The sequence below is a fragment of the Quercus lobata genome, chromosome 4 (assembly GCF_001633185.2).
Source record: "Quercus lobata isolate SW786 chromosome 4, ValleyOak3.0 Primary Assembly, whole genome shotgun sequence".
Taxonomy (NCBI): Eukaryota; Viridiplantae; Streptophyta; class Magnoliopsida; order Fagales; family Fagaceae; genus Quercus; species Quercus lobata.
This window is the reverse complement of record NC_044907.1, coordinates 93291095-93313503: the sequence shown is the minus strand read 5'-3', so window position 1 is coordinate 93313503 and position 22409 is coordinate 93291095. Positions and strand designations below refer to the sequence as shown.

The following is a 22409-nucleotide window of genomic DNA, read 5'->3' as shown; positions in this document are numbered from 1 at the left end:
CTTCATTCAAGAGCTGGGCTTTGTATGATGATGGGTCTTACATTTTTTTGGTTTACTCTTAATTTTATTTATTTTCTGCAACGTTGAACTGTTATTCCTGCCGTAATAACTTAATCCTGCTGGACCTATTTTGGGCCAGCCGCTTATTCCTTTTCTCAGTGGCTTGTCACGGACACTGTTTTGCTTTTACTTATAGACTCCTATGTCCCTTTGAGCTTTCCTTTGGGCATCTACGACCCGATTGCTTTCTTTGAACTTCCTTGGCCCGTTTGCTAATTCCACACTCCTATGGGTTTTTTACTAACTTCATTGGGCTTTCCCGGCCCAATAATTTTATTCTTATCCTTGGGGTTCATGAGTTTGCCATAAACCTCTTACTCTCTTAGTTTGCATTGCCTTGGGCCTACAGTGACCCTTTTTCGCTTTTCTACCTCATACACTGCCCATGGGATGCTATTTATTTCTTTCCTGGCTTCTTTGAGCCCGCTTGCCTCTTCAAGACTCATTTATTTATTTGTTGGGCCTGTGATCCATTATTCCTGCCGCTTGGGCCTAATGGGTTTTTGCTGTCTATTTTGTCAATTCTTTGTTGCTCTCATTATTGGGCTTTCTTTCTATCTGCCTAGGCTTCCACAAATGGCCCTCAACACTCACAAAGTACACACACTCACCCATCCCCATTTTAATTCAAAAATCTAAGCATGTATATTGTGTAAGTGAGTACATGCAATAAACATTTCTCAAAAAAAAAAATTGTAAAGAGATGTTTATGCCAATGGGGTATTCTATTCTCTTTAGCCAATAATAGCAGACTTCTACGAAAATATACACCCTGTTACCGTAACAGGGTGTATATTTCCTCACTCTCTCAACTCAGCTGTGGGACCCACACAGCTGTGAGTGGGAGGAAGTATACACCCGTAACAGGGTATACTTCCTCAACTTCTACAGGTTCTTGGGATAGTTTAGGGCCAGTTTAATACATGTGTTTAAAAATTGAAAATTGTTGTTTGAAAATATTTATGGAAATATGTGTGTGTGAAAATACGTATAATATTATTTAAAAACTGAAAATTGTTGTTTGAAAACACAAACCAAACACCCCCTTAGGCTTCTTGTATTTGTTTTAGTTTATTTTATACTTAGGGTCCATTTGGATACAACTAAAAATTGAAAACTGAAAAATATTGTAGCAAAATAATTTTTAAATGTGTGAATAGTACTGTGAAACCCATTTTTAATGAAAAAGTTGTTAAAAAGTAAAATTTGTGGGTCTGTAAACAGTGCATACCTTACACTGTTCACAAAAAAGGTTAAATATTTATGCTCCAAAAAAGAAAAACTGTTGAAACGCAAAATGTGCATTTGGAAAGCGCAAACGCACACTTACCTAACCCAAAAAAATATTAGTTTATTTTCTCTTTATTTATATATACATATATATATATATATATATATATTTTTTTTTTTTTTGAATCCGAATTTTTTAACAAGGGTGATTTCGTAATAACTTTAGGGTGGTCACAAATTTTGGATAAAGTTTGACCACAAACTTAATTAAAGTTTTGTAAACTCATATTACAACTCTACCCAATATTTTGTATTGGAAGCAGATTTCGAAAAATCTATTATTAAATTACATTTTTTTTATATATCTTTCAAATTTACAAAATTTTAAAAATATAAAAGATTAATAACTATGTTATTAACTAAATGTTTAAATTTTAAATTTTTATAGTCTAAAATTAATTTATTACTAAGAGTAATAAAGTAACTGATTTTATTACATGTAAACTATTTAAGATCAATATTTAGGTTCAAATCATGCTCAATGGAAGTGTTTGAATTAATCTTGATTTTGCTAGTTATTCCCATCTAAATATATGATTCAATGAAAAAAGGTGAGCATCTATTTCTAACGAATCCAATGAAAACCAAAGCTTACTGGTAACAAAAGAGGGCGCCCTCATGGTAACATTATCCTTATTCTTCTTATCATCTGTCACAGTCGAGCTGGATCTATTTGTCCCATTAGGAAGTTGGTGTTGAGGGTCCCACAATTTAGATTTGCTTGCCAGAAGATCTTCTAGATTGTATTACACTGCTTAACGATGGGATGGATTGAATGGTGCAGATTAATTCTAATCACACCTTTGCTAAGTTAAAAATAACATAATAAGACATAAGATTTTGGGCCATTTGGTATTTTTCTTTGTTTTGTAAAGCTAGCTACAGTAAATTCGTCATAAACACAGCAAAGTGCAAACTCAATATTGATAAGATTTTTAATTACATGTCCTCCTCTCACCGGTGAGAAATCCCATGCCTTATCTTCAAAAATATTTTTTTTATCCCCTCGTTAGTTTATAGGCAACCAGTACTTTTTGAGAGGAGAAAGTTAGAAGTTAGAAAAAACAGGGAAATCCTAGCGTACTAACGGGTTTAATATCCGGCAACGAGTACTTTATAATTGAGACACCGACTGAATACGAAGTGAAGCTCTTTCTCCCGTAGACAAAGGATTTAACTTCAAATTAAGGGAGTGTTTGGTAGTGATGTTTAAATAATAGTTTTTTGTGTTTAAGAAACTGTTTGATAGTGTAACTAGAAGTATAGAACAACAGTGTTTAGTGTTTAAATAATATTACATATATTTTCATATTTTTACACCTACACATATTTTTAAAAAATACAAAACAACATTATTAGAATAACGTTACCAAACATGCCTAAATATTATAACTTCTATTTTCATAACATTTTTTAATCACTCCTATTTCCACACCACTTAAACAATAATACTAAAAACCTAATTTTTACATCTTATTTTCATATATCAACTTTTAGGGGCCATTTATATGACTTATAGGGAGTTTAAACATTTTTTTTTTCATTTTTAAACAATATTACATGTATTTTTATACATTTTTTTTTCACTCACACATATTTCTAAAAAATACAAAAATATTACTAGAACGTAACCAAACGTCCCCTCAGATTTTCTATTTTAACACGTTATGAATTCTGACAAGGGCTGTCCCTATTTGCAACCCAAATTATAGTCTTAATTGGGATATTCTTGTACCATATTCCTAAATATAGATCACCAGAACCTCCAGCAGTGAGGAAGCCAAGTTCAAATTTTTGGCCTCATGAAACCAATGTTTGGCTAGCATTCATGGACCGTGTTGCAGTTATGCTGTCAGCTGCAATTGAACTTTTTGGAAACAAGTAATATCAAAGTGAAAGAAATAGTGAGATTAACCAAAAAAAAAAGAAATAGTGAGAAACAAGAGGCTGTCTTTCTGCTTCTCCGCCAGTTTCTTGATCTTTCATTTTACTTGCTCAAATAAATCTCATGCCTCAACTTTTTCTTCTGATTCAAAGTGTAAAGTTGAATGCTTTTAAGGCATGTAATAGACTTGCTAAAGAATGCAAAGACTCTGTCATGTGCAGGATAGTTGTGTGTCATGGGCCCGGCCTTCCATATAATGAAAGTCTCAATCGCCTTCCACTTCAATTGCCAAGAAGATCAATTAGAAAACAGAAAACTCTACATATAATAATAAGAGAATACCTTCAGTCCGGAGCTGGCAGAAAATAGCTTGTTTACGCCACCAATTAGGAGCTGCCACGTCAGACATTTAATGAGGAAGCAGTATACTCAATAACATAGGATTATAACCCAAACCCATCTAAAACATTCCTCTAAACAAAACCATGTAAAACGCAGGTTTGGAATTGAAGAGAGATGACACCAGTACAAATTTCACTTGCAATGTGGCTTTTTAAGATCTTCCCTGACCCCACTGCTCACCTTTACCATCTTAGCCCAGGGTCCAGGGACCTTTCCACTAATGTCTCTCTTGTTAAAGTAACTCCAAACCCAGACCCAAACAACAAATCTAGGGACACATCCAAGATTTCTGTAGAAAACTTTGGGGAAATAAAAACCCATGAAAATACCAAAATGAAAAAAGAAAAATCCATATCAATCAACAAAACCCACACCAATATGAACAGATTGATATCCAAAAAATAACCCAAACCCATCAAAATTTCGAAACCTAAATTTGGGGAAAAAACTAATCAAACAATAAACAGAAATCAGCTGAAACCTTGAGGTTGGGTGCATCGGCGCCGACTCAAAACGACGCGGCGGCGACTCCTAATGACGCCACGGCGGCTCCAATGGCAGGGTAGAGCTCCGGTGGTCAGAGGAGATGGCTTGGTTAGGCATTGGTAAGGTATTCTCCAGGTCTGCTTCTGAATATGCGTTTGGTAATTTTAGATGGGTTTGGGTTATAATCCTATGTTATAAAGTGCACTGCTTCCTCATTAACTATCTGATGTGGCAGCTTTTGATTGGTGGCGTAAACAAGCCATTTTCTGCCAGCTCCGGACAGAATGTATTCTCTAATAATAATTTGTTAATAAAATTCCTGAGTCACTTCAATAATTCAACAGGAAATATGCAAATTTTATATGCAAGTTGACTGAGCAGCGATTGAACCCAACTGCTTGAAGAGATCAATGAGTAGTATATCAGCCCTAGCTGATGGAGACTCAAAGTAAAGTTGGATTTGACAACACAAGAAAGAAACAGAAAGTGTGTAGCAAGTGTCCATGTGAATGTTACCCGGTTTCTTTTGTAGTAGTTTTGGACAGGAGTGGCAAAGATATTGTTTTGTCCTTTGATAATATTAGATAGGGAAAAAAGCACTGTTAGGTACTGTCTCTGTCAAGTCAGATCTGAGCGGATCTCACAATTTTTAAATTATTTACAATAGTGCCATTAAAAGCTGTTACTTGAATGGTGCTACAAGAATTCTCTAGACGCATGTTTTCAATCAGCTAAGATGAGAACCGTCATGAAGATACTCTTGATATTTTGTTTTGTTTTGTAACGCCAGCTACAGTAAATTTGTCAGAAACACGGCAAAGTACAAACTCAAATTGATAAGATTTCTAAACCACGTGTGCTTCTCTCACTGCTGGGAAATCCCACACCTCATCTTCAAAAATATTTTTTTTATATCATCGTTAGTTTCTAAGTAACCAGTACTTTGTAATTGGGAGACTGTCAGACTCAAAAGGAATTCAAGGTCTTTAACATTGCTTAGCTGTCGTATATTTATTTGAGACAGCTCAATTGGCATTATAAAGTATTTGGTACATCTCACTCCCAATATAATAAACCCTTGTACATTAATTAACTTCCTTAAATTTTTAACATGTGAAGATTGGATTTTATTCTATCAAAAAAAAAGAAAAATGAATTTTATGAATTTGAAAAGAAACTTGTTGAAAAGTAAAACTATCCATTTACTCGTCATCTTATGATCTATTGATGGCATGTGCAGTGCACATAAAATTTGGACAATAAGACTTTTAAGGAAATAAGCAAATACCCAAAAAGTTGAAATTTGAAAATCTAAAAAAATAATAAAATAATAAAAAAAGCATAAAGGTAAAAGAAAAACCACGTGTATGCATTTAAAATTAATAATTAATAAGATAAAAATAGTCTAAAACGTTAGGAAGGGAGTAATTCAGCACTTCATCAAGTGGTACTGTTTATTTGGGTAATTTGATAAGTGTTGGTGTTTGTGGAGTGTGACAGATAAATATCGGGATTTAAATTTCTAAAAAAGAGTTTCATATATATAAACATTTAGATTAGATTATAGTAGAAATTCTATATTGATTCAATGAGAGATCTTAAAATATGAAAATAGATGTAGGCAAAAAAAAAAAGAAAAAAAAAAAAAAGAGTAATGTCGTCAAACACTCCACTTACTAACAGAGTACACCCACTCACCCATCACCATTTTGATTCAAAAACTTAAGCATGTATACTATGTAAGTGAGTATTTGCAATAAACATTTCTCAAAAAAAAAAATTTGTAAAGAGATGTTTATGTCAATAGAGTATTCTATTTCCCTTTTGCCAATAATAGTAGACTTCTACAGGTTTTTGGGATAGTTTAGAGCTATTTGGATGGCTTATTTTCATAACTAAATTTTCTGTTTCTATAACTTATAACTTAAAAATGGTGGGACCTATAATTAGAAGTCCGTTTGGTACCACCATAACTCTGTTTCTATCACTCAATTCTCTGATTTTTTTGAGTTATGAGTTATGAAAACTGAATCCATAACTCATAACTCGACGGCATTTCCATAAATAACACTACATGGAGGGATCTACTATCAGTCTCAACCATAACTTTTGACCTTTTTTTTTCTTTCTTCACTGGGTTCGGTGCGTGCGTTTCTTCATCCTCTTTTTTTCTTTTTCCTTTCACACTAGGTGGCTTCTTCTTCTTCTTCTTCTTCTTCTTCCTTCACTGCATGCAATTTCTGGGTTTTTTATTTTTTTTTGTTCTTTCCCTGGGTTCTTTTTTTGGCTGAGTTTCTTTTGTTCATCATCAGGTTTTTGGGTTCAGTTCTTTCTTCTTCTTTTTTTTTTTTTTTTTTTTTCTTTCACTGGGTTCTTTTTTTGGCTGGGTTTCTTTTGTTCTTCATCGGGTTTCTAGGTTTAATTCTTTCTTTTTTTTACTTGGTTCGATGAGTTTGGATACTAAAAAAAAAAAAAGCTACATCTATGGGGTCCACAAATAGTATGAAAAATATTGATTGATGGAAAGTAAGTGATGATGCCAAACGAATGTGAAAAATTAAGTGATGAATGATGGAAATTGAGAGATGAAATTTTTACATCCAAACAGCCTCTTAGGATTTGTGTGTTTCTTTTAGTTTATTTTCTACTTACCTAACCAAAAAAAATATTAGTTTATATTCTCTTTATTTATAGTTTTTTTTTTAATTTTTGGAAATCAAATTTTTTAACAAGGGTGACTTCACAATAAGTTTAGGATGGTAATAAATTTTGGATAAAGTTTAATTACAAACTTGATTATAGTTTTGTAGATTCAAGCTATAATTCTACTCAAAGATCAATAGCTACGTCATCAACTAAATATTTAAATTTTAAATTTTTATAGTTTAAAATTAATTTATTACTAAGAGTAATAAAGTAACTGATTTTATTACATATAAATTATTTAAGATCGATATTTAGGTTCAAGTCATGCCCAAGTCTAACTTCTACGAAATCTTTTCACCTTCCTCTAAGTATTTCTATATTAAAGATTTTGTTTGCATGACTAAAATGGAACAATGGAAGTGCGTGTTTGAATTAATCTTGATTTTGCTAGTTATTCCCATCTAAATAAATGATTTAATGAAAAAAAGTAAGTATCTTTTTTTTTTTTTTTTTTTTTTTTTTGAGAAACAAAAAAGTAAGTATCTAGTTCTAATGAATCCAATGAAAACCAAAGCTTACTAGTAACAAAAGAGGGCACGGTCATGGCAGCATTATCCTTATTCTTCTTATCATCTGTCACAGTTGAACTGGATCTATTTGTCCTATTAGGAAGTTGGCATTGAGGGTGATTGGGGTCCTACAATTTAGATATGCTTGCCAGAAGATCTTCTAGGTTGTATCAATTCATCCTGCTTAGCGATGGGATGGATTGAATGGTGAAGATTAATTCCAATATTGATAAGATTTTTAACTATATGTCCTCCTCTCACTGGTGGGAAATCTCACGCCTTATCTTCAAAAATATTTTTTATCCCCTCATTAGTTTCAGGCAACCAATACTTTATAATTGAGAGACTGACTGAATACGAAGTCAAGCTCTTTATAATTGCTCAGTTGTCATTCAATTGTGACTTTTCAATTGGCACATACCAAGAATTTGGAACATCCCACTCCTAAAATATACACATGACAATGCCAAAAATAAACACATGTTTAGACTTATCATTTGTCATAGTCGAACTGGATCTATTTGTCCCGTTAGGAAGTTGGCATTGAGAATGATTGGGTCCTACAATTTAGATATGCTTGCCAGAAGATCTTCTAGATTGTATCAGTACATCCTGCTTAACGATGGGATGGATTGAATGGTGAAGATTAATTCCAATATTGATAAGATTTTTAACTACATGTCCTCCTCTCATTGGTGGAAAATTCCACGCCTTATCTTCAAAAATATTTTTTTTTTATCCCCTCGTTAGTTTCTAGGCAACCGGTACCTTATAATTGAGAGATCAACTGAATACGAAGTCAAGCTCATATATTCATTTGTGACTTTTCAAATGGTACGTACCAAATATTTGGTACATCTCACTCTTAAATTATACATATATTAATGCAAAAAATAAAAACATGTTTAAGTTTATATTTAAAGATAAAATTTAATTATAAAATAGATTGTAATCTAAGATTACAACCTTATTAAATAAAATAATAATTACTATATATTTTGAAAATTTAACCGTTAAATTAAATATCTTTTACGTTCTTAATACACATGTTAAATTTTCTATCAATTAGATATTATTTTACTATATGATTTATAAACTTATATTTTATACATAATTTCGAACTACAAAAACTTATAATTTAAACAATTTATTGATGACATAGTTATTAATTTTTAGAAATTTTGCAAGTATGGAGAATAAAGAAGAAGATGTAATTCAATGATAAAATTGTTTAAATTCAATTCCAATAAAAAGTTATTGAGTAAAGTTGTAGCCTTCAGTTACAACCAATTTTTGTAACTAAATTTTTTCCTATATTTAAATGAAAACTTTCTTATCTAGATTGAATTTTTTCACCAAATGACCACTTGACATGTGTGCATTTTGCTGGAGTTATTGTAACTTATTTTGTAGCAAATCCTTGTCCAATCCTTAATATAATGGACCTCTATACATTAATTAACTTCCTTGAATGTTGAACGAGTGAGAAATGGATCCTATGAGTTTGAAAATGAAAACTCAATTAGTGTGAAAACACTAATACTTGTTTAGATCCCCAATTTTAAATTACGGCTTAATTGTTTTTACTTTAACTTATTTAAGTGTAGAACAATAGCAAATGAAATGCAATAAAACGAAATACTACTCTAAGTCATAAGCAAGTACAATAAGAGATAAATGTAAAGTTTAAAGAGTAAGGAAGAGAGATGCAAATATAAGATAACACCAAGACGTATTATTGAAAAGGAAATCGAAGTACTTGGCGAAAAACCTCTCCATGACCCTCCAAGCCGAAATCGATCCATTAGTGAATAAATTGGAGTACACGAATATCAAAAAGACCATCTAAGCCTAATCTATCCAATGTATTTGAGCCCTTCAAGTTCTTGCTACCAACGGACTTCTCGGACTCTTATCTTCACTAGTTATTCGGGTCTTGCAATTCTGCCCAATTGCATTCGCCACTCAATGGCTTCTTCCAATACTTCCCATAGGCTCCAAAATTTCTCTCAACACTCAGAATGGGTGATGTAAGTGTTTGGGTTAAAAACCTCTTAAAGATGTGTAAATGGAAAGGTATAAGTAAAATTGAAACTCAAGAGAAATGGTGTAGAGGATTAAACAATCTCTAACTCTCAAATGTCTGGTTAGGGTTTTTTCTCTCAAAAGTTTCTTGAATACTCCTTATTCTTCATACATTTAGTGGGTAATAAAGGTTTATATAGTGTTGGTAAATAATGGGAGAAGGCAACACTCAAAAAGTAATCAAGCGGTGAGTTTCGCGGGTCACTCACAACTTGGCCTGAGTCGCAAATGACTCGCGAAATCCAGCCTATCAAAAACTCTTCAAATTCCAGCATATGCTTCTCACGTGGCCTGTTTTACGGATCAGCAATCATGAGCCAATAGTGAGCAAGTCGCAAAATTCACATCTTCACAAATTCTTTACCAAACTCTCACAAATAAGCCTTACATTAAATCCCACAAAAATACAGGAAAATGATTAAACAGAATTACAATCAAATTTGACATGGAATTAAAGTCAATATAAAACATAGTTATAAATCACAATTTTACAGAAAATAGACTCATTGAAACTATCTTACTAGTCATCTTATGATCTAGGCAAAAATATATTAGGTTTTTACAACTAATTTTGTAGCCAAATTTTGATTCCTTTAACAATATATTAGGTTTTTACTATTAAAAAAATATTAAAAAATCCAAGAAAAATTTTATTTAACTAAAATTTTAAAAAAGATGTAGCTTGCAGCATTTATAATGAGACCATCATGCAATGTTTTCAAAATAAGAAAATTCGTAAAATGAAATTGTATGATTTTATGTATTTGACGTGTTTTTTTTTTTGGTCAATAAATAAAGTTTTCATTTTATTAGATTTTGTATAATTTAAGTTTTTTAACGATCACTCTAAAAAAAATTATTGGAGCCACCACTAACCGTTTGGTACATATGTTTAAAAACTGAAAATTGTTGTTTGAAAACATTTGTGGAAATACGCGTAGGTAAAAAAGTGTGTTAAAATATGTGTAATATTGTTTAAAAACTGAAAATTGTTTGAAAACACAAACCGAATACCTCGTTCCGACCAAAGAGGGAATGGGTGATCAATCAAGGGCTATAAGACTCACATGGTTTTGTAAATGTTGCCAAGCCCACACATCCAACACCTCATGAACATCGTTCACGGATCCATGTTTTGATCTTAGGCCATACATCTCAGCCCAAAGCTTGCTTAATTATAGCATCTTTTCAAGAGTTCTCTACATGCATGTTTTCAATCGGCTAAAATGAGAACAATTATCTAAGATACCCTAACATGTTGGGGCATATATATATCTATTAATAGGCAAAACTCAGAAAAAGTTTAATTAGAATTTAAAATTAGAATCTAATTGTGTCATGTATTTAAATTTATGTGGGGATTACACCATAATTATCCACTTGAGTTTGTGCCATATGTCTACTTAGGTTTTTTAATCTTTGTACTAGGTGAGTTAATGAATGCAAAATAGTAAGAATTTAATATTAATGAACTATTAAAAAAAAAAAACCAATCACATATACTAAAAAAAAAAAAAATCACCTCACAATAAAGATTACCACACGTTCTATCTTATTAAAAATTAGAAAAAAAAAATTATCATAAGTAGTATTAAATTTAGGTAAGAATTTTAATGTGACTAATTACGTTTATTTTTTAAGAAATAATAATTTGATTAATTATTTATATTTTTATGATAAAATTTGTGTTTAATTTTAAATATATCTATACGTATGCATGTGTTACATGCTATTTTTTTTAATAATTTCACTAATTATTTATATTTTATAATAAAAATTGAGTTTAATTTTAAATGTATTCATGTGTTTGCATGAATTACATGGTAGTATATATTAAAAGTCAAAGCTCAAAGAAAATCTATTTAGATTCTAAGTTGGATTTCAATTGGAGTCAAATTTTTGCACAACATGTCCATCTATTGTATTTTTATTTTTTAATTTTGTGGCAAAAGAATTATTGGGTGCAAAAATCGAAGAGTTTAAATTCAACTAAATTTTAAATCATATAATGAGAAGCCATTATATGTTTTAGAAATGCATGGTTTAAAAAATGTGGAACTAATACCATATATCATTTGAACCTCTTCTGGGAAAAAATATAATTTGAACCATGTAATTATGATTATTTTTAATTGTACACGTGCATATGCATAGGGTTATATACTAGTATATTAGGTCATTCCAAACAAAAAAAAAAGGCCCAAAATTTTTTTTATTTAACTAAAATTTTGAAAGAGATATAACTTGCAACATTGATAATGAGACCATTCTGTAATGATTTTAAAATAAAAAAATTCGTAGAAGGAAATTATAAGATTTTATGTATTTGACGCTTTTTCCTTTGTCCATATTTGAAGTTATATTTTTATAAGATTTTTGTATAATTTAAGTTTCTTGAAGACTGTTAAGGTACTTTTTTTACACCTAACTTTATTTGAGTATCACCTATTTTTATCACTATAAGTTATTAGGTTTTCCCAATATCTTTTGGCTCTATTATTATGTTAATCACAAATATTTCATATCTCATTATCTAAATTGGGTCATGATATAAACTATCACAAAAAGCCTAAAAAACTCCTATTTTATCTAATTTTATTATCATTATTTAGCTAAACCCAAAAGCGGCCTTATGAACTCAATACATACATCTTATTCTATTTAAAGCCCAAGAATACTTATGCTTGACAATATTTGAAGAGCCCATGATTCAAATTTATGGCAAAACAATTTTATTAATGGAATTTAAATCCATGATCAAAGCCCATGGTTTAAAGCCATGGCAATTTATTTATCCAAAGCCCAATCCACATGAGCAATATTAAAGCTCAATTCTCATTGGTAACATCAAAACCCAATTTCCATCGGCAACATCAAAACCTAATTCTCATCGGCAATATCAAAAATTCAACTTACGTTGACACTGTTAAAAGCCCAAGCTAATTACTTAGCACTATTTATCGAAAGCTCAATGTCATGCCCCGAACCCAAGTAGAGCTAGGCACGTGATAATAGCCACACACTTATTAAGTCTACACCCTATAAGTGTGTAAGGCCCCTTTAACAATTAAAGAATTATCTTCAAGAAAATTTCATCAATAAATTAAAAATATCCTCAATAAAGAAATTCTTAAAAGATATCCAAATAATAATCTTTCAACATCTATTAAAAATAAACTAAATCCTTTAAATCAAAAGGACTACACAAATAGTAATCTTAAACATAGAAGTTCAAATCTTATTCCATTAATTTCTTAAACTTCACTCATGCGCACATCCCAGCGGAAGCCCAAACATATGCTACTTTTCTTGATCAAAATCTGAAAGGAGAAAGAGGGGGAGGTGAGTTGACAACTCAATAAGTAACCAAAATCCTAATAAGTTCCATCAAGCAATAAATCTGTAAAGTAATCAGATGTAATATGAGTTTTCAAAAGTTATACTATAATATGGCTTTCCAAGAATAGCTAAAAAGTTTCATAGTCTTAAAATAATAAGTTGCAATTAGATCACGTACTTTAACCTTACAAATATATATAATAGATGGTTTAGAAATTAGTCAATTTTCCATATATTAGAAGCTACAACTTACAATAGGTTCCAAAAGTACATAAGCAATTCAAGTGACTTAAAATAGTTAAATACTCAAACATTTCCAAAATCACATATTTGGTTTTAAGTAATCAAGTGGTTCAAATACTCAAATGCAATTTATATTCTTAGAAATCTTATGACTATGGTCATGCTATATCCCTGTGACTGGGTATCAAAGTACCGATGAATAACCCCCACTGACTGGGTATCAGAATACTAATGAATAATCCTCATTGGTTTGGGTATCGGAGTACCAATGAATAATCCCTATTGGTTTGGGTATCAGAATACCAATGAATAACCCCCATTGGCTAGGTATCAGACTACCAATGAATAACTCCCATTGGTTTGGGTATCAGAGTACCAATGAATAACCCCCATTAGCTGGGTATCAGAGGACCAATGAATAACCCTCATTGGTTTGGGTATCAAAATCAATTCATAATCAAATTGTCCATAATCATATGTATAAAATCATTGTTTCTAACAAAATATATCTTATTCAAATACGTATATATAATCCTATATTCAATAATCAAATATATTTGAGATAGTTCTATATTCTTATTTTAAATCAATATAGCTAACAAATATCAATTAAATAAAATACATCATATATTCCGTAATCAGATAAATTTGTGATAATTCTTTACTTAAAATTAGTAATACAATAGAAATTAAATTGTAATAATTGTAAACAAATTTCAGGAGTTAAAATACGTAAAATATAATTAATTAGGATAAGGTTACTTACCTAAGCTAGCTCAACGCAAAGAACTTATCCCTAACATTGTCTCTAAAATCCTTAGATATCACCTAACAATTTAAAGCACCATTTACCCAATAATCAAATAATAAGAATAACCTCAAGTTACTTCTAAAGTGCCCACTAATTTCTTAGTATAAATTCTCCTACAGTTTCTCTAGGGCTATATTCCATATTCTATCATTTGTATTAACTCCAATTAAAATTTGTTTCATGCCAAATCCCAAGCACTGTGTAATATGAGACTCACCTCACACGATTATTTAGGCTAAAAAGTTAAAAGCATTCATTGAATACTCAATAAAGCTGAGTACAATCTCTCACAAAATAGTCTGTCTCTTATCTCCATAGACTCTATAGTCTAAGGCTATTGGACTAATGGTGGTCAAACTAATAGTCCACTGTTTCTCATAATTAAATATTCACAAAAGAGTATTATACACCCAAAGCAACTCCATGCCCGACAAAACACTAGAAATAACAATGTTACAGAGAAAGCCGTGCTACCAAAAAAAGGATTTTATCGCCCAAATCCAACCCTTCCCTGTTTACACTTACGTCATAAAACCCGTAGAAATTTTAGATAATTCCGCTACTGGCCAAAACTACCAACATAAAATATACTCTAAATCCTAGCAAAGCTTAGATTTGACAATAAAGAGATTTATAGGCTCTTACCTCAATTGTGTAGTAAATCCTTCTCTATTTCAATCCTTTGAGTAGTCTCCTCTCTCAAATATCTTTGTCGGTATACGTTGACATAAAAAATTAGACTATATAAACTAGGGTTTCAATCTTATTTTCTAAAAAACCCCTTAGTAATATTAGTTATAAAAGTTGACCCCATAAACAAAATTTACTTAAATACCCCTCCTTTTATTTATATATATATATATATATATATATATATTGTGGGGCCCAATAATTTGTGGCCCTGACCAATTTTTACATTGAGGCACAAGGCCCGAGCCGAGGATGGGTAATACAAGTCCAAATAGTCTTGAGACACAGCTGGGGATGATTCTGTCCTCGGCATATCCGAGGTTCCCCTTAGAAGAAAGGGCAAAAACGGTATAGGAACAATTTGGGAAAAAATCTAAAATATCTGTGTCAATAGAGAAGAAGACGCTGGATAGTATAACGATCAAGAATAAAAGGAAAGCTGCCATTATTGCCATTCAATACTCTGCACCTGACAGAGCCATGCCCTTCAGCTTTTATAATCACCCCCAACCACTCTAGGTATGGGCTGACAGGACAGTTCTTAAGTCCTAGGAAAGTGAGCATATATGTGGACCCTGGTGAGAGGATAAATGCCCGTATAAAAGGATAAGAGAGGTAGGGTGAGAGAGAGGGGGGACAACCTGTCCTCCCATCCATGGTGTCCTAGAAACGAGGAGAATAAGAAGAGCATAGTGCTCCCCAGACTCCTCGGACAAGATTCACTGATCGGAGCCAACCCGAACTACCGTCCGGTGACCAAAATCTAGTCTTTCAAACCCATGCTCTATAAGTGATATTGTTTGGGCCTTTTTACGTGCGAACCCAAAATTATTACGGGTTGTTACAAATAGAGTCCTTACATTAGATCCTTAAACATATTACCATAATATTACAAGCTAATGAAATTTATGAATTATCTACTTTCAAAACCCATGACGATCATCTTATAAGAGCCAATGGAAAGATATGATTATTAGACTCATGACATTTATTTGTTTCATATTAAAAACTAATGTTTACTATCCATCTTACATCATAACATTCATAATATTTATTACCAAAACTCATGGTAATTATTCATCCTACATGTCCATTATGATTATCTATAGAGAAACTTATGAAAACATCACATTATTCCATTACAGTGATTGTTACGATATTTATTTAAAACCCATGATAAATATTATTCTCCATAAAAATATTGGAGGCCATTATTTAAAAAAGCCCCATGGAAAATATCATTTACAAAGTAATCCATAGTAAAAATTATGAGACATTATTTAAAACCCATGAGAAGTAAAAAATCCATGACAAAGCATGTCTTTAATGCCTATTTTGTAGGCCCAAGAATCTTGTGGAGAAGGGAGAAAGCTCAAGCAAAGAAAGGGTCATATGGCCTAACTAAAGGTGCTGAAATGAAGTAAAGTTCCAACCCAAAAAGGTCCCAGCAAAAGGCTTGAAAGTGGGCAACCAGCCCTTGTTCATCCTAAACCAAAGAAACAACTAGAGCCCCCTGCAAGAGGACTAAGCCTTTGAGGATGAACTAGGAGCTGTCCCATCAGTTTTTTGCCACCCTCTACCTGACGTGAACAGTGCCCAAGGGCTGTCATATCAGCTGGATTCAAAAGGATGAAGAGACTCCATCATCTTCCTCTAGACTGCACCTCCAGCGGAAGGGGAGCTAAAACCAAATTATCCAAATTTCAACAAACTGATGCTATAAATGTTAAAAAAACGTTCAAGACGTGATTCATGTGCCAAGCCCATGAATTCTAAAGGGGAAAAAATTAGGAATATGTGGTTTGGAGGGCATAAAGGGATCTCTAGCGAAACCCTCTAAAGTGGGCTTAAACTTTGACACCTGGCTTAAGGTGTTGAATTCTACTTCCTAAGATACAAATCTTAGTTGTAACACTAAGATTCTTCCTTAATATTTACCTTAATCCCATTGGCTGAACACAATCTCAGCAATCTTAGCATTTAATGCAAGATTACTCCAAATAATACCTTGCCCAAAGAAGCAAAACAGCCCCAAAAGCAAATCTCTCATTTTTAGGCCAAATCCAGGTTATTAATTCAGCTGACCTGCTCCCCTGAATCAAACCTACGTTTTTTGGATGCTTGTTAATTAATGCTTCTCTAAACTCCATTATAAAAGCCTAAGCACCTTAGCCCACAAAGAAAGAGCCACCCCACTCTGAGACTTTGGGGTACGTTTGCCATTTTTTCTGGTAGTTTAGCTCTCCTTAAGCTTAGCACTCATCATCTTTAGCCTACACTCCTCTAATCCCAGATATTCTTCTCCCCCCTTTAGACAATCACAGCTCAATAATGTCCTCTAACTAGTCACAAGTAGCCCATTACTCACAAAAAGCTTCAATCTCAGTATTAATCCTATCCCACTCACTCAAAACAACCCACATTCACCTTATTCATGCCTTATGCTCACATACTCACCAAAATCTTAGTTTGATTCCAGTTGCACTGAGCTGAGGATTTTTCTCTTCCCTCATTCCATCTTATTTTTCCTCTTTTATTTGTAACTATGAAACCTTTAATCCTTATTTATTATTATTATGATGAAGGATATAATGTTTTGGAAACTGTGGAAGTTCTCCCTCATGTTGTCTTAATAATAATAAGGAAAAAATATGATTTTTACCATGTAAACACGCTTATTAACTTGAAATTGCCCTATTGCTGGAGATAATACTGTACCACTAGGGGGATTGATTTGAACTATCGGACTAGGACCATTAATGTACTAATTAAGTATTGTAACATGTTTTTCATTGGGCTTTTGTTACTGTTTTGTCATGTGTAGCCTTTGTTTCTTGCTTGGATAGGCTTTGTTATCACACCGAAAGCCTTTGGGTATCATCTCAAGATCCCATAGTCGAGTTTCGGCTTGGCTTCCCAACATCTTAGATAGAGGCATCAATTTCTCCCTTGACAAAGACCACCTTGGAAAAAATTCTTGGAGCTACCACTAATTTTTAAAGTATAATTGTTCTTTTATTTTGTTTGTTTTTAAAATTTTAGAAGCTAATTAAAATAAACCCCTCCAAACGCATTCCAGGAGCTTCATTTGGTTTACACCCAAAAAGAGAGGAATGTTTGTCCATCTGTTGAATTACGAGTCTCAAGGCTTGTTATCTTAAATACATATTATGTAAAGTGCCAATAATGCAGATTTGTGAGGCTAAATTTTCCTTGATTCCAACCGAAGAGGGAATGGGAGATCAATCAAATTGCTGCCTTCTACCATGGGTTTGTAAATGTTGCCAAGCCCACACATGCAACGCCTCATGAACATCATTCATGGATCCATGTTTTGATCTTACGCCACACACCTCAGCCCAAAGCTCGCTTAACCCATCTACGGGCCATATGCAAGCTTACAATATAAACATATTATGATTGCAGTTAAAAAAAAAAAAAAAATTGGCATATGCCATGTATAAAGTTTTGCAATCATGACTCATGATACTAAGGGTAAAGGTTAAGAGATTAAAAAAGTAATTACAACAAATTAAAACCCAAATCCTTGTTTTAAATAATGGTTTCATGATAGAGAAAAACTAACCATTTGCATTGTGTAGTGATTACATGTGTTATAGTTTATGTGATTGTGAGTAATTATTGAATGATGAGAGAAAGTATGTGTTAGGGTATATTTTTTTTTTTAGTACCACCTATTTATTTTCAAACATTATTAATAAGTTATTGAGTTTTCACAAATATTTTTTGCCCTATTATTATGTTAATCACAAATATTTCATATCTTATTATCTAAATTGGGTTATGATATAAACTATCACAAAAAGTCCAAAAAACTCATATTTTATCCAATTTTATTATCATTATTTAGATAAGCCTAAAACCGGCCTTACGAGCTCAATACACACATTCCATTCTTTTTAAAGCCCAAGAATACTTATACTTGGCAATGTTTAAAAAGCCCATGATTCAAGTCCATGGCAAAACATTTTTATCAATGGAATTCAAATCAATAATCAAAACCCATGGTTTAAACCCATGGCAAATTATTAATGAAATTCAAATCCCATAAGCAAAGCCCATGGTTTAAATCTTTGACAATTTATTTATCAAAAGCCCAATTTACATTGGCAACATCATCAAAAGCTCAATTCTTATTAACAATATCAAAAACCTAATTCTTATTGGCAATCAAAAACCCAATTCTTATTGGCAACATCAGAAACCCAATTTACATTGACAATATCAAAAACCCAATTCTCATTGGCAACATCAAAGTTCAATTCTCATTGGCAATATTAAAAGCCTAATTTACGTTGGCACTATTAAAAATCTAAGCTAACTACTTGGCATTATTTTATCAAAGGCTCAAGGTTATTAATACTTGGCAAAATTCTATATCATAATTATTTCACTTAAAAGTCCAATAATGAACAATTCTTTAAGTTCTTAAACCTATTACTATAATATTACAAGCTCATGGGCAGAAATCAAACCCATATAAAACAGTTCTCAAATACTATGAATCTTAGTAATTCGTGAAATTTTCAAGTACTTGGCAACTTGATAGGTAACAGCATTAGTAATTTTGATAAGAGAAATACTTATGTATGATCCCATTCCCATTAATTTGGAACATGTAGGCCATGTCACTCTTCATTCTCAGAAATAGGCCTCTTACGGCCTTACCTACCTCACCATAAAACATCAAAAGCCCAATTTACATTGACAACATCAAAAACCCAATTCTCATTGGCAACATCAAAGTTCAATTTTTATTGGCAATATCAGAAACCTAATTTACGTTGGCACTAGTAAAAATCCAAGCTAACTACTTGGCATTATTTTATCAAAGGCTCAAGGTTATTAATACTTGGCAAAATACTACATCATAATTATTTCACTTAAAAGTCCAATAATGAACAATACTCTAAGTTCTTAAACCTATTACTATAATATTACAAGCTCATGGGCAAAAATCAAACCCATATAAAACAGTTCTCAAATACTATGAATCTTAGTAATTCGTGAAATTTTCAAGTTCTTGGCAACTTGATAGGTAACAGCATTAGTAATTTTGATAAGAGAAATACTTATGTATGATCCCATTCCCATTAATTTGGAACATGTAGGCCATGTCGCTCTTCATTCTCAGAAATAGGCCTCTTACGGCCTTACCTACCTCACCATAAAAAGTTTGCTTCACAAAAAATCTTTTTCGAAATATTCAACATTCAAACAAATAGATGTTTTTTTTAACTGTGATGCGTGTGATGAAAAAGAAAAATTCCAAGCTATATATTTATGGTCTCATTTACAAATATCAACTTCAGTTTGTCTTATTTGAAAAAGGTACATGGAAACCAGAAATGTTTTGTCAAAGCTGTAGTTTTATTTTTATATATTTTTTTAAATCTGACTAAGGCTTAGTTGTTTATTTAAAATTCTCTCTGATTTTGTTACTAGAAACATCGACATAAATAGTAGCCCACAAATAAAAGTTAGAACTCTCATACTGTTGTTGGCTTTCACGTCAAGTAAATATTCAGAACAAATAATTATTTTTTAGGCTGCAAATGTCTTTGTAAATTGTGATGAATCTCCTCAGAGTAACCATTCATCCATTATAAGCTCCTGTATTGTTCCAAAAACTAAAAATAAAAAGGACCTCTATATATGTGACAGTGTTACTCTGATTTAAAGAATGCAATTGTGTCAATGGATATGTATTAACATGTTCATCTCATAGATCTGCTACTCTATCTTAAGGAGTGTAAATGTATCAATTGAATATGTATAAACATGTTCCTCTTGTGAACCAGTGGATCAAATAACAAGTGTGGAATCTTTGCAAGTCGATTTCGGCACTATAAGAGCAGCAGCAGACAACTTTTCAGATGCGAATAAACTAGGGAAAGGTGGATTTGGGGAAGTTCACAGGGTAGGAAAAAATTATGATCTGAAATGAATTAATTAATTCTTTGGAGTTTAGTTAAATTATTTTATTTCTACGTTATGCTCATACATATGTGTGTATGTTGACATGCATACAGGGTAGGCTATTTAATAAACAAGAGATATTCTCCAAAAAAAAAAAAAAATAATAAACAAGAGATAGCTGTGAAAAGACTTTCAAGGAATTTTGGACAAAGTGATCTGGAATTTAAGAATGAAGTCCTATTAGTAGCCAAGCTTCAACACCGAAATTAGTTAGGCTCCTTGGGTTTTGCTTAGAAGGAAATGAAAGGCTTCTTATCTATGAGTTCGTTCCTAATACAAGCCTTGATCACTACATATTTCGTACTTATTCATTTCGTTGTTATATTCTTTATTCTAATCAAAATAATTTTCTTCGGTTAAAATCTTTTTCTTTTTGTTAAGAAATTAGTTTTTAATATATTTGGTGACTAATTTGATTTACTAAATCTATAGATCCAATGAAGCTTGCAAATTTCAATTGGGAAATGTGTTACAAAGAGGGATTCTATACCTTCATGAGGATTCTCGATTTCAGATGATTCATCGTGACCTTAAAGCTGGCAACATTTTACTAGATGCCAATATGAATCCTGAAATTGCAAATTTTGGAATGCCAAGGATGTTTGTATTGGATGAAACCGAAGGCAGTACAAATAGAATTGTAGGGGCTTAGTAAGTACAAGAACATGCTCTAGTTAATGAATATAATTGTGCATACCCGATAAAATTCATTTTAATATGTTATTTATATTGAAAGTAACAACAAGAAAAGCAAAAAGATGTTGGAACTTAAATAATTTGAACAAAACAATTAAGATTAACATTCAAATTAATCCTCAGTTTATTGATATTGATATACAGTAGATACATGACTCCAAAATATACAATGTTTGGACAATTCTCAATCAAGTCAAATGTCTTTAGTTTTGGTGTGTTGATTTTGGAGATTGTGAGTGGCCAAAAGATTACTTCTTTTTATAATGGGGAGAATGTGGAGTACCTTCTTAACTATGTGAGTTCACTTCTTAAGAGTAGAAGATAAATTGGAATTTTTTTTTTCTTTGGTAACGTGGTTTGCTCACATTGATGTATTTCTACAGGCATGGAAAAATTGGAGAGAGGGAACAATTTCTAATCTCATAGATCCCACATTGTGCGATAGTCCAATAACTGAAATGTTGAGATGTACACACATTGGGCTACTATGTGTTCAAGAAGATGTAGATGACAGAACAAACATGGCTTCAGTTGGTGTCATGATGAATAGCAATTCTATTGCTCTCCCTCTACCGACACAACCTGCAAGTTTCATGCGGACAAATGTTATACCAGCCACATTATTGCAACAAGACAATGGTTCCAACATAACTAACAACAAGGTTTCAATTACTGAGTTATATCCTAAATAAGGGTTGTACTATGCACGTTGTCTAGAAATTTCACTAACTACATACAATTTATCTAATTATATTGATTTTTCAAGTAAATTTAGAAAACTATAATTTGAATTCCTTACAGATTGTTGTGAATTCATTTTTATACTACTTTTTGTGTTTTTTGTGTTTTGTTTTATACTATACCAATCAAAATTTGTCATCTTTTGAAGTTCATAAAGAATAAACTAACCTTTATTTCATATAATGTGATAAACTTTGAAAAATTATATCTATAATTTTTTCTTTTGAAGTTCTAGCTGTCTTATTGCGCCAGTCAAACTACCCTTTATTGAAACAAGAGAAAAAAAAAATTTAAATAAATGGATTGTTTGATAATTTTACAGCCAAGTTTCATAAAGGAGACATCACATTAAGCACATGTTCAATGTTCATAGCAATCATGGAAGTTACAATTCAAGCAACGGTGCTGACTCTTGTCTTAGGCAAGGTAGACAACTGCCTGAGCCCCCATATTTTATCCAATTTAA

General features: G+C 32.0%; 1 protein-coding gene and 1 long non-coding RNA gene across 2 annotated transcripts; one reads left to right on the top strand and one right to left on the bottom strand.

Moving 5' to 3' along the window:
* Window positions 1–2849: 2849 nt before the first annotated feature.
* LOC115984012 lies at window positions 2850–4642 on the bottom strand. The gene is made up of 2 exons (XR_004090333.1): window positions 4119–4642; window positions 2850–3628 (listed from the first exon to the last, which is right to left on the bottom strand). It is a non-coding gene; the product is annotated as an uncharacterized LOC115984012 (long non-coding RNA).
* A 16711-nt stretch (window positions 4643–21353) lies between these two features.
* LOC115986188 (cysteine-rich receptor-like protein kinase 29) lies at window positions 21354–21894 on the top strand. Its single transcript, XM_031109043.1, has 2 exons — window positions 21354–21497; window positions 21586–21894. Exons 1-2 carry the CDS (start codon window positions 21354–21356, stop codon window positions 21892–21894), a joined length of 453 nt encoding a protein of 150 aa, XP_030964903.1.
* The last annotated feature ends 515 nt before the right edge of the window (window positions 21895–22409 follow it).

What these genes read in the sequence shown, in the direction of transcription:
- LOC115986188 (XM_031109043.1), top strand. Translation starts at nt 21,354, where the DNA reads ATGACTCCAAAATATACAATGTTTGGACAATTCTCAATCAAGTCAAAT. An exon ending in TGGAGTACCTTCTTAACTAT is followed by an intron (nt 21,498 to 21,585) that starts GTGAGTTCACTT and finishes GTATTTCTACAG; the next exon opens with GCATGGAAAAATTGGAGAGA.